Source organism: Sinocyclocheilus grahami, unplaced genomic scaffold (assembly GCF_001515645.1).
Source record: "Sinocyclocheilus grahami isolate Dianchi unplaced genomic scaffold, SAMN03320097.WGS_v1.1 scaffold79.1, whole genome shotgun sequence".
NCBI classification, from domain to species: domain Eukaryota; kingdom Metazoa; phylum Chordata; class Actinopteri; order Cypriniformes; family Cyprinidae; genus Sinocyclocheilus; species Sinocyclocheilus grahami.
Window position 1 is genome coordinate 280401 of NW_015505258.1, and position 11849 is coordinate 292249.

At 38.7% G+C, this 11849-nt stretch overlaps 2 protein-coding genes across 6 annotated transcripts in view; both read right to left on the reverse strand.

The window, feature by feature from the left end:
- LOC107586229 (rho guanine nucleotide exchange factor 12-like) overlaps positions 1-8175 on the reverse strand; it is a 61618-nt gene extending 53443 nt beyond the window's left edge. The window contains exons 1-2 of one of the 3 annotated variants that reach the window (XM_016273488.1): positions 7509-8175; positions 6853-7004 (exon numbers count right to left, since the gene is read on the reverse strand). In XM_016273488.1, the coding sequence (XP_016128974.1) occupies positions 6853-6884 (32 nt within the window). In that variant the 5' untranslated portion in view covers positions 6885-7004; positions 7509-8175. The remainder of the gene's footprint in view (positions 1-6852; positions 7005-7508) is intronic. The other 2 variants (XM_016273487.1, XM_016273489.1) reach the window with 2 other exon arrangements.
- Positions 8176-8926: 751 nt separating this feature from the next.
- Positions 8927-11849, reverse strand: part of LOC107586230 (transmembrane protein 136-like) — a 7503-nt gene continuing 4580 nt past the window's right edge. For all 3 annotated transcript variants that reach the window (XM_016273491.1, XM_016273490.1, XM_016273492.1), the window contains exon 3: positions 8927-10214. In XM_016273491.1, the coding sequence (XP_016128977.1) occupies positions 9682-10214 (533 nt within the window). In that variant the 3' untranslated portion in view covers positions 8927-9681. The remainder of the gene's footprint in view (positions 10215-11849) is intronic.

An 11849-nucleotide genomic window follows, 5' to 3' on the forward strand; every position in this document is an offset into this window, starting at 1 on the left:
AAAAAGACTGAACTGCATCTTTAATTTGTATTTAGCCTTTATTTTCCTTTAATGTTCCTGAATGACCAAGTTCTTTCAAAACACCATATAGAAAATCTGTATTTTAGTGCATCAGTTCCACGTTAATCCTGCAGCCAACTGTCATAGCATCTCACAGCAGTAAAGCACGCAACACAAAGGATTAATCTCGGCCCAGTGTGCCTGCCTTGCCACGCTGCCCCAGAAACTACATAAGATTTAAGCATCCACGCAGCGTGAGGGAGAAGAGGACGGCAAATAAATCATATCCAATCGCCTTCTGCAGAGAGGCAGTCTCTCTCCCCCCACACTTTACAGTCACAGCTTAATGCACCGGAGAAAATACAGCACAGCAGTCTGGTCTCCATTTGGCACAGAAGGCCAGGGATTGTCTAAGCCAAGACTGCAAATGGAGAAGGAATATATCAGACCTCAATGATATGGCACAGGGAACAGAGAATATTAGATGTTCATTTTGATGTTGAAAATAACACTGGCAGCAAGCTTCAACGTCATGTGACCAGCCACATATGTCCTCTTGCATCGTACCATTAGAAAAATCCTTGCACCTTTCGTGCGTTTTGGTATCAGCGAGTGCATGCGAGCATTAACATCTACATCACAACACTGCAAACCCTCGGTCAATGTCCCTCCCCCTCTTAACAGCCAGGGGGCTATTGGCTCCAGCTCCACATTTCTTACTCGCTGCCAGGGTGTATAGGGGAATCTATGTTCAAACAAACCCTGTGAAAGAACTCTCCAAACTCGGTTTGCTGTACTGCTAGGAATCCAAATTTTAGAGCTCTTTACTGACATCTGTTATAGTCACAAAAAACTACTGGTAATGTAGTTTCTGTCCCAGTACACAGAGGATAATTCCTGGACCATCTGAAGCCTGGTGTACAGTAAAAAGCATCCATCTGATTGGTTAGAAATTACACATCTTTCAGGAGACAGGGTGTAGAGTTTTATGTCAGTCTGATGGGAAACAAAGTTTGTTTACCAGTTATCAGAATTTCTAACAATCAATTTGTTGAAGTTTACATGGTGAATGTTTAAAAAAAATATATACAATAATTTGAATCCGTACACAAGATGATATTGCATATAAATATGGGGAAAAGTACTGTCTCTAAAGTATCTGCAAACACCATGTCATTTTGATGGTTGCATGTTCTCACAGTGAAAATTAATGTGAAGATGTTGACAAACATGTCAGTTGGACACCCACTTCCTGTCTAAATTAGGCGTTTTCAACTGCTTTGATGCCATAGAGGTCGAAATATGCTGACCCCTTGCTAGTGACCCCTCTCCTAAAATATAGTGGCAATGGCAACTTGATATACACTCACGAATAAAGACCCATTACTGTGTGAGCCTGTGAGAAAATAAGTCTGAAATTATATAGACAACATGCTGTTAGCAGAAAAGTAAAAAAAAAAAAAAAAAGATTTTATATTTTCATTGTACTAAAGCCATAGAAAATTGTTCAAATATTACCTGGAAAATGTGTACTTTTTATTACATTCAAAGCAAAGCTATTGTTATGCCCTGTAACGCCACTCTCTCATGAACGCATGGCAGTTAGTGGAAGCTAGAAATTACGGTTTATAAAGTTTTAAATATTTTTATATATAATAAATAATTATTTTTCTTACACAAATGCATTGATTCACTTCAGAAGGCCTTTATAACAGTACTTTTTATGATGGATGGATGCACTTTTTTGGGCTTCAAAATCTCGACCACTATTCACTGCCATTATAAAGCTTGAAAAAGCCAGGACTTTTTTAATATAACTCTTATTATATTTTCTAAAAGAAGAAAGTCATATACACATGAAATGGCTTAAGGATGAGTAAATCACAGGGTAATTTTAATTTTTGGGTGAACTATCCCTTTAAAGTTTGCATTTTTTTATTCAGCTTCGAGGACAGGTTGATCTTCTACGGGTCACACATCTTCATGTGATACGAATTCGCAGAGCAGTGTTCACCAAACTTCAACTTTGGAACACAGCGAAATACGAAATTCCTTTGCATGCATACACATATGAATGGAAGTCAATGGAACGAAAAGAATAACGTGACCGGCCCCCTTAGCAAAAGCTGCCACAGTAGCACCACTCATCACTTTTTTTTTTTTTTTATATTCATGTGTCCGCCCAATAATTACGCACAAAAACTCCAAATATCTGACCAATGTGACAAAATATTTGTTTTCTTTCATGACATTTGAGCATTGTAGGTTGCAAAGTATTTGCAGCACATGATATCACCATCAAAACAGTCTGCTGAAAAGAATAACGTGACCGGCCCCCTTAGCAAAAGCTGCCACAGTAGCACCACTCATCACTTTTTTTTTTTTTTTATATTCATGTGTCCGCCCAATAATTACGCACAAAAACTCCAAATATCTGACCAATGTGACAAAATATTTGTTTTCTTTTACATTTCTTACATTTGAGCATTGTAGGTTGCAAAGTATTTGCAGCACATGATATCACCATCAAAACAGTCTGCTAATTTATATGCTAACAGCTAATTCAAAACAATACCCTTCATCACACCATTCCTGTAATCATACAGCTGGCATATGATCATTAACTGATGAAAACAATAACAACCAAATGTGGTTTTAAGCTGAAAAACACCTGACTCAAATGTCAAGGGTGTTGACTATAAATGGGTGTTGAAAAATTGAAAAACACCATACCTGAACCTTAGGGAGAACTTGCCCATACTTATTAATAATTACTTTAATGGCCATGTGAAATGCATTTCTTGCCAGTTGGCGCAATATACATTATTCCCAAAGGGACATTTTGTAACAAAATGTGCATTCATGGCTATCTTCTGCGTGAGACTGAGATTTCTGAGTTACTTCTATTCATAGACTTTCAGTTGATTTCACAGTGCAGTCTGGGTTTCGTGACTGTCAACTGAGATTTTCTACGCTGCCAGAGAAACCAGAATATCCACCCCGCACAGACCAGCCTTCCTCCGAACTATGATTTTGTGCATTTTTTAAGATTTTCCACTGGGCAAAACTGGTATTCTTGTCCAAATCCAACATCAAACATCTATGTCAATCTGCAAACTTCAGCATTTCCACCCTATCCATCAAGAAAAAAGAAACCAATTTCTCTACTTCAGCTCAGAAGGGTGTAAGACACGAGGCAGCACCGCTGAAATCACAATGAGGGCTTTGACAAGACGGATGACTCACCTGCTGCTAAGCTTACATGCTCATATTTACGTCTGACAACGGGGTAACTAGGTGTGTTTCTGAGACTTTCTGCTGCTTCACCCAAGGTAAAGGTGAGCATAGGTGTGGCCCAGTGCTGTAGTGAAAGGCCCATTTGTCTGGAGGTGGAGGGGGCAGGGGAAAACGTAGGGGAAGGGGGGGGGGGATCGGGGGTGTCAGACATTGTTGTGCCTCAGCAGGGGCTGGTGATCTTTACTGATCTGGTGCAGAAAGAGCACCGGAGAGGAGAAGGAGTGGCAGTTGTGTGCATGCCAAAGTGGCAGCAGGGTGTGAGGCCGGCCCACTCCACTCTTCATTTACACTCCAGTGAGAGCGTCTGTCAGCCACTATGGCCACAAGGATGAGCACACAACAATATCATACTCAAAACATCAGCGCGCTGCTTCATAATTCCTCAACCGTGAATCTTTGTATTGCAGAAAGCGCTAGGCGTGTGTCAGAAGAACACAGCCCTCGTGTTGACACTATGATCTAAAGCTAGAGTGGGCTGACTGGTTTTGTGCGTAGAAATAAAGGACTGAAAATCTGAGATTCAAGAGAGCTCTGCATGATCACAGTACATGCACACCCTGTACAGCAGCTTAATTAACCACAATGCAGCTAGATTTATATACTGACAGCTAAAATACTATGTGCTATTTAGCACAATTAAACCTTCCATCTCCAATAGTTATGTAAAATAATAAAACTAATTAAATCTACTTGCATAAGATAATAAAAAATATATATATATACACACACATGTAAAAATTAATTATATATGTACTAATTTTAATTATGTATGAATGTATATATAAATATATATATAGAGAGAGAAACCATGATTTTTGGTTATTGTTTTTTTTCTTATTTTGCATAGGGGGAACACCCAAACAGCTTTATAATAAATAACAACAAACAACAATGACCACATTAGCTGATGATTCAGACTGTGGAGGGCTGTGTTTAATTACTCTGATTGGTTCTTCTGATTCATTAAAAAGAACCACCCTAATCGAGCGATTCAGTGGGTAGTTCAGTGCAGTAGGTTTATTGCTGCATGCAGCCAGCGATGAAAACACAGTTGAAAAAGCAAGGTTGGTTATTTGTTGTCAAAAGATTATTTTCCAACACCCAAGTTTTTTTCTCTCCATACAAAAATCACAAACTCTCATCTTTCAGCTAAAATATACAGCGATTATATTTTGGTCACTGTGCGGCAGATTACCCAGTAACGCAGCATGCTTGATGGAGGAAACACTGCTGTATTACAGTAATGAGAATGTGATTAATTTCACATTACAGTAACATGAATTTAAGGGTGCTTTAACACTTGGTTCGTTTGCCTGGTCCGAACCAGTGTTCGATTGCTCCCCCCTCCCCCTGCCCCCGCATTGTAAAACCGAACAGTGAAATTAATTAAATAATAATGAAAGTTCATTGGACTTAATTGAAAAGTTCTGTAAATTTAAAATGTTGTTGTAGTAAGATGAACTTAAAATTATTGCGTTTTCTAGTTCCCAGCATGAACTAGACATCAACTAGACTGCATCAGACAACAAGGAAAATAAATGTAGAAATTAAGTGTTATTTTGTGTGTTTTTACACAAGATTAACATAGAGAGACATAAGTTAGTACTTAAATGTTGTGTTATGTTAGGATTTACATAGGTTTCTGTTATGTTGGTTTTGTAGTGTTACCGTTGTGGTGAAGAGTAGAGCCTGTGGTTAGGTTGAGGATGGACAGCAAAACTTAAAAGACTATTTATACTGCATGTTGTTTGACTATTTACATGCAAGTATTGTGAGTGAGTCTTTTAGATAACTACATTAGTACGTGCTAGTGTGCTGTGACTAGCTAGCACTTAACTATAAAGATCTGAATGAATGTGCTGTTAACGGAAGCAAGTTGTATAGAATTATCATTGTGATGAGTGGGGTGGGACCATGGAAGCCCATGGCTCTCAGCCCCGCCCCACTGGTCATAAAAATGTTAAGCTCTACTAACTTTAAAAAATTGAGTTTGTTTACTCAAATATTTTGAGGCAATAAGTTTCCTCAAATGTTTTGAGTATTCTTAACTTACCAGGTTTTACAGTGTGCTGGACTGCGTTCATATCATTTTATTTGGGTCCGAACCACGGTTCGCATCAACGTTGCTTAGTAACGACGTTGCAGGAGAAGGTGGCCAATGCATAGCATTGCTCTCTGCACTTTTATATATTTACGTTTTGTTTACAAAGCTTCGGTACATAACGGCACTTACGTCTGTCTTACGAATGTACTGCAAATGCTCTAAAGAATGCTGAAGGCGAACAGAAATGAGATATACAGCTCTGTTCGTAGCGCGTCAGGAAAGTGAGTGAAACACACACAAACACACATTTTTATCAAATAATACGTCATTAATAGCGGTTCACTTCCGGGATTTGGTACGATTGTGTTCACATCAGCAGTGAACAGTATTGGAGTTCACATGAACCGTACCCCAGACCACCCTTTTTAAGTGGACTCAGGTACGGTTCGCGGGTGCACACTCGAGTTCGGAAGACAGCGTTCACATCATCCAAACGAACCGAACTCTGACTTCAATCGAACCTGGGTGCGCACCAAAAGTGCTAGTGTGAAAGCACCCTAAGAGTTTGTGTTTGTCAGAAAAAACGCAATGCAAAAAAAAAAAACCTTAATGGTCAAAATAATACTGTCTTCGTGATGTTTCACCCAGTGAAACTACAAACATTACTGTATCATTGCTAACTAGCTTACATTATTACCAGAGCTATAGCTGTAATGACCATAACATGCATTTCATTTCATAATGTATTAATGACAGTACAGTTTCAAATACTGAAGTGTCAAAATATCATTAGTGAAGCTATGCATAAGAGCACAGCAGCACAGCTATTTTAAGCAACTTGGTTATTAAGCTGCTCTTATCACTGATGAACAGGAAACACGTTTCAGTGTGAAATAGAAGAACATATACAAGTGTCAGCAATGTTTAATTCAACAATTATGAGAGATTCACAAAACAGTAGGCAAAAAAAGACCCAGATGAACTACTGCATTTGCTGATATTCAAAACAACCCCTCCCAAAATGCCACAGAAGCTGTCAAAGTCAAAATGTTGCCACAGTAAATGACATTTCAAGTGCTATAGGCACCATGAAAGTTGCTCATCATGGCTAAACTGCACTTGTTAAGTTAAATAATTTTCACTGTTGATAGGTCAAAAGACATACGAGTCAAAAACAACACCAACATGACAGATCATGCAGCATTTGTGAATGTATTTATACAACACACCTGCAAACCTACAGAAACATACTCGAGTGCATCCAAATTCTCATACATGCATTGACTGGCCACTGGAAACAAGAGTTCTCAAAATTGGAAGCAAAGCACAAAACCGGACTTCATGACCATAAACCTACACCACACACACATAATTACAAAACCAAACCAATGCAAGCTCAATGCTGTCCAATACAGTTCACTATACAGAGTTAACACCGATGTAGGCTGAGATGTCTGCTTAAGTACATGGATCATACCAGAAGCAAGTTAGTCCACATAACACGAACATACCTGTCAGTGCCTGTGGACCGTGTGTCGCTCATTGGGCTTTTGTTTTTAGCTTTTATTTGTCCTATATCCTATAGTCATTTTCAGATGCGTCAGGCGAGGCTTCGGTTTCTGATGTTGCATGAGGCTGTTGCATCCATAGATCAGGAGGTTCCCTATTCACAAAAAACAAAACATAACATTTATTATAAAAGTTGCACCAAAACAGCAATTAATCCCAATGACTACATACAATCATAAACATAAACAACAACCAATGAGCAGATGACTTTAAATATTAGAAAATATAAAAGCATATAATATGCATTGAAGACCTAAAAGTGCTTATACACTTTTTTTTTTTTTTAAACCAATCTGCAAATATCCTGAAGCAACCCAATGAACATTTGGTTCTTCGAGTAATGGTGCGGTTTACCAAAAAATAATCCTGCAACAATAACATTAACACAATAACACTCTACCTCTACTGTAATTGCAGTTTGGACATATAAAATAAAACTCAGTATGTTCTGTATACATAAAAACGTTATATAGTTATAAAAACGTTATACTCGCTAGTTTTAACAGTATAGTAACAAGTCAGGAGGCTTGCACAGTCAACAATTCAACCAAAATAACTCCCAATGTGATTTTCCGTTATCGTGCAGCTGTAAATGTACCTTCATATTCAGCAGAAGCTCCCAGGCGACGACGAAACACTTCCTACTGCTCCAAGTTACAATCCTTTGACAATTAAAACACTTTTGAGCTTCCTAATGCTGAATGTGTGTAACGTTACGTCCACGGCCAACACAGCAGCAGCAATACCGCAAACCCAGACTGCAGACGAGGCCTTGCTATGCTAAAGCTAACAGCAGCCTAATAACGTCCACTCCAAAAATGAGACGCGATATTTTCCCAACAACAATAAACAACCGTGTGCATCCACACCAATCCCACAGTCACCCAGACAGGGAAAAAGCACACGCGCTCATACACGTGTCACCTCGCGAAGAGTTTCCATGGAGCGGCGACGAAATCACTTCAGCGTCAAAATAAACAAAACCACTCGACAAAGTTCGCGTGGCTCTTCCCAAGTGTTTTCCCAGATGATACCGAGCTCGTATGGAAGCGAGGGTCCACGGTGAAATCAGTTTAGAGGTTGTAGGTTCCGGTCCATCAGACTGGGGAAAGTTGAGATGTGCCGTGTCTCCCGCGGGGTTGCGTCTCAAAACCTAGTGAGCCGCCTGCATGGACAGCATTTCCGATTCAACCCAGTTCACGCCAGCTCGCTCTGCTGAACTGACTCGCAACGTGCACAAAATGCTGTCTAGGTAGACAGGCTCACTGCAATTTGAGAAACTTTCAGTGTTTTGGTTACAGTTTGGAGTTAAGATTCCAAGTTTCTTTTTCGCGAAGATTCACTCAAACTCTGGAAACGCGTCCAGTCAGTGGAAAATAAAATATTAGGACATGTAAAAAAAATAAAATAAAGAGTCTGTGATACAGTTAATGTCGTCTTAGATAGCTTTGAGTAAAGGCTTTTTAGTATTTTGTTCATAATTACATTGAAACGTACTTGTTTTGAATGTGTATCCATTGTGATTCAGACCAGGCGTTCACTTTTCGCCCATTTTTCCGTCATATTATGTTTTTATTAAAGTAACAGTCGAGAATTTTTTGATTTACAGTCAGCTGGCTAAATGAGTTTAATTAATCCGTTGGAAAATGTGAGGCAGTCACTGGTTGAATTAAAAACCGTCAAGCCCTAGGGTGCGAAAACCCGTTCAAGTATTATGTTAGTTTGCCACATGGTGGACGCTCACAAAACTGCAACGCGTTAATAGCGTTTTACTTCAGTTGGACCTTTTTCGTACATTATTATATTTTGTTTAGTAATTATACTTTGTATAATATGTTCTTATTTGCAAGAAAATGAAACAATTGAGTCATGAATCTAAAGAATTTCTTAAAAGATTTCCACCTGAAAACAAAACACTTTCATAAAAAATCTTTACAATATACATACATATTTTAAAACAAAACTGCTTCACCGCTTTTTAAAAGAAATAATAAAACAGTATACAAAATCCCTTACAAATCACCAATTGTAACCTTTTAATAGCACTTTTGTTTTTTTACAATCGCTTAACCGTTAAACCACCTAGACCTCGATTTCGGTTATTAAACCCCAATATCTTAATGATTTGTAATTCAGAATTTGATCACGTTAATCAGAAGAGGTGTATTCAATTCACAATGACTTTGAATAAACTTTAATACATTTTTCCTTGATCAATTGCAACATTACAACATCCTAAAATACATTATTGTAATGATGATGATGATGTTTATTGATTTATCAATTGGTGTGGTCAAATCACCATAACAGATCAATAACTGATGCAAACAGCCTGGAAGTCATCACTCAGTCTCAATTTAAAAATGGTTACATTTCAAAGAAGAGATTTACTTTTTAATTAAAATTTATAACAAGTAGTGTTCCTAATTACAAAAATATCAAATATTTCCAGTACTTAAAAGAGTTTAAACACTTCATTCTTTCGGGAGTACAAATATATCAAATTAGATTTGATTGTAAGAATTTTGAGTTAATCATAATGGCAAAAAATAAAAAACCATTAAGACTGTTTAAGGGCTCTGATACAGCATGGATGTTTTCCCATGTGTATATTACCAACCAGAAATCAACTTTAATGGCTGATATCTTTTTAAAAAATATGTAAACATCTATTAGCTGCAGAGCTTTATTAGCTGGTACACTTGTTCTGATTCTCATTCTTCTCTCCGGTGTTCGAAACGAGAGGCCAAACCGCTGATCTGAGAGATCTTTCAGTCTCTCTTCACATCCTGCCCGTTGACCTCTGCCATCCTGTGACGATTCAACCAGCGCTGGTATTTGAGCTGGGATTTGCGGTATGCGAAGCGGCCGATGTCAACCATGAACACCCAGGACAGCGCGTACATGGCCACGCCGCCACCTTTCATGATAAACTTGGGTCTCGGAGAGATCAGCTCACAGTACAACATGGTGCCGCCGACAAAAATGCGCATGAACACAAACAACAGCACGAATAGAACGTCCACCACATCTCCGAGGAAGCTGTCATAGCGGCCGGAGTGTTTCAAAAACCAGCGCGTCTGAAGGAGGGGGTTTGTGATCTCGCTGCCAAACAGCACGGCGCAAGACTCGATGCCCGACTCCCCCAGCCACAGAGTGAGCAGAATACCCAGGATGCTCATGGTGTGGTGGGCAAGCATCACCAGGCCCTCTGTGCGGAAGTACACACACCAGGCCATGTCAAACATAAAGTAGCCCAGACTGACCACCATGGCTGTGATCTGCAGAGGGGTGTTCTTTGTACCTGCAAATGATATATTGTAAAAAAAATGAGCATTTGTCAGGAAAAAAGACAATATGGCAATGCTAATAAGACAACATTGTATATTAGGGGTGTGCGACATGTCTGCGATAATATTGTGTTGTTTTAATGGATTAATTTGCAGCTGGCAAGATAGGATTTTGATAAAAGCTGGCTGTCTATGTAGTAGAAACTATGTCTATGTAGCTTTTTTTTTTACGAAAACAACAGAGAAAAAGGCTGTGGTGAAGAAAGGTAGAAAAAATGTATCGCCCATAATGCACTGGGCTCAATCAGACTATCCATGAGCGGGAATTCAAAAATGTGGAAGTACGGTCTGTAGTTTTCACAAAAGTCCTGGATTTGTCAAGTCCTTTGGATGATGCAGTTTGCATCATCTGGCAGACTTTTGCTGTCAAAATGATGATATCTTTGTGTAGGTACATTTTTCATGTACTTGTACTACCGACAGTACAAAGCTTTTAGCGAAATCGGCGAAATAACCATTTGGCAATGTGTGAGCTGATATTATTGAGTATTTCATTCACTTTGCAAAAACCAAACAAAAGCACCCCCAAATATCAGCATGATTGCAAATGTTATATTGATTTTATACAACAGTGCAATAAACAAGATGTTAATATTATGGGAGTTTCATTTAGACATAATTTATATTTTTATTACATTTTTATATTTATATTACATTTATAGACATAATATTGTCTGTTTTGGCTCCATTTCACCAACAAAAATAGTTTTAAACACAAATCTTTGAGAAACAAACACTGGTGTGTTGTTACTGACTGAATCAGCATTTAGAACAAATCAGTTGAGTGAATAATTCAATGACTCATTCATAAACAGCTGCTTTGCCACTTGCTTTGTTTCTTAATAAATCAGCCAGCTGAACGAAGATAAGAATTGGAAGATGTGAGTCAGTGACTCACTCGTTAAGACAATTCCTGCGTCTGAAACTCCGAATATGCCGACATCCCTACTGCATAAGTGTGAAAAACAACACGAGAAGAGCAGTATGTCCAAATTCATAATATTAAAGGGGTCATATGATACTATTTTAAAGATAATTATTTTGTGTATTTGGTATAACAGAATATGTTGACATGCTTTAATGTTCAAAAAACACATACAAACAAAAACACAAATACTGTACATTAATGTAGGTCCTCTATGCCCCGCCTCTCTAAAACATGTCGTTTTCAACAAAGCCCCCTCCTTTGACAAGCGCAGTCTGCTCTGATTGGCCAGCTGACCCAGTGCATTGTGATTGGCCGAACACCACAAGCACGCATCGGAAATATAACGCCCCTTACCATAATCGCTTCAGCTTTCAAAGTAAATATCAAGACAGTTAGTAATGTCATTAGTTTTACCATCAGTTCAAGACTGAAAGGGCAACAGAGTCGTGTGACAGATACAGTGATGATGCAGTACACAAGCCGCGGTTAAGACCGCTGACGTGCTATGATTTCTGACAGGCTGTTCACTCTCCTGTGATGTGACCCTGTTCCCCTTACACACACTCTCACACACACACACACACGACGCATTACTCTGTGCTGTGCAAAACTCCGCAGTTGAACAGTCGATAGCAAATACTTAAACTAATAACAAAACATA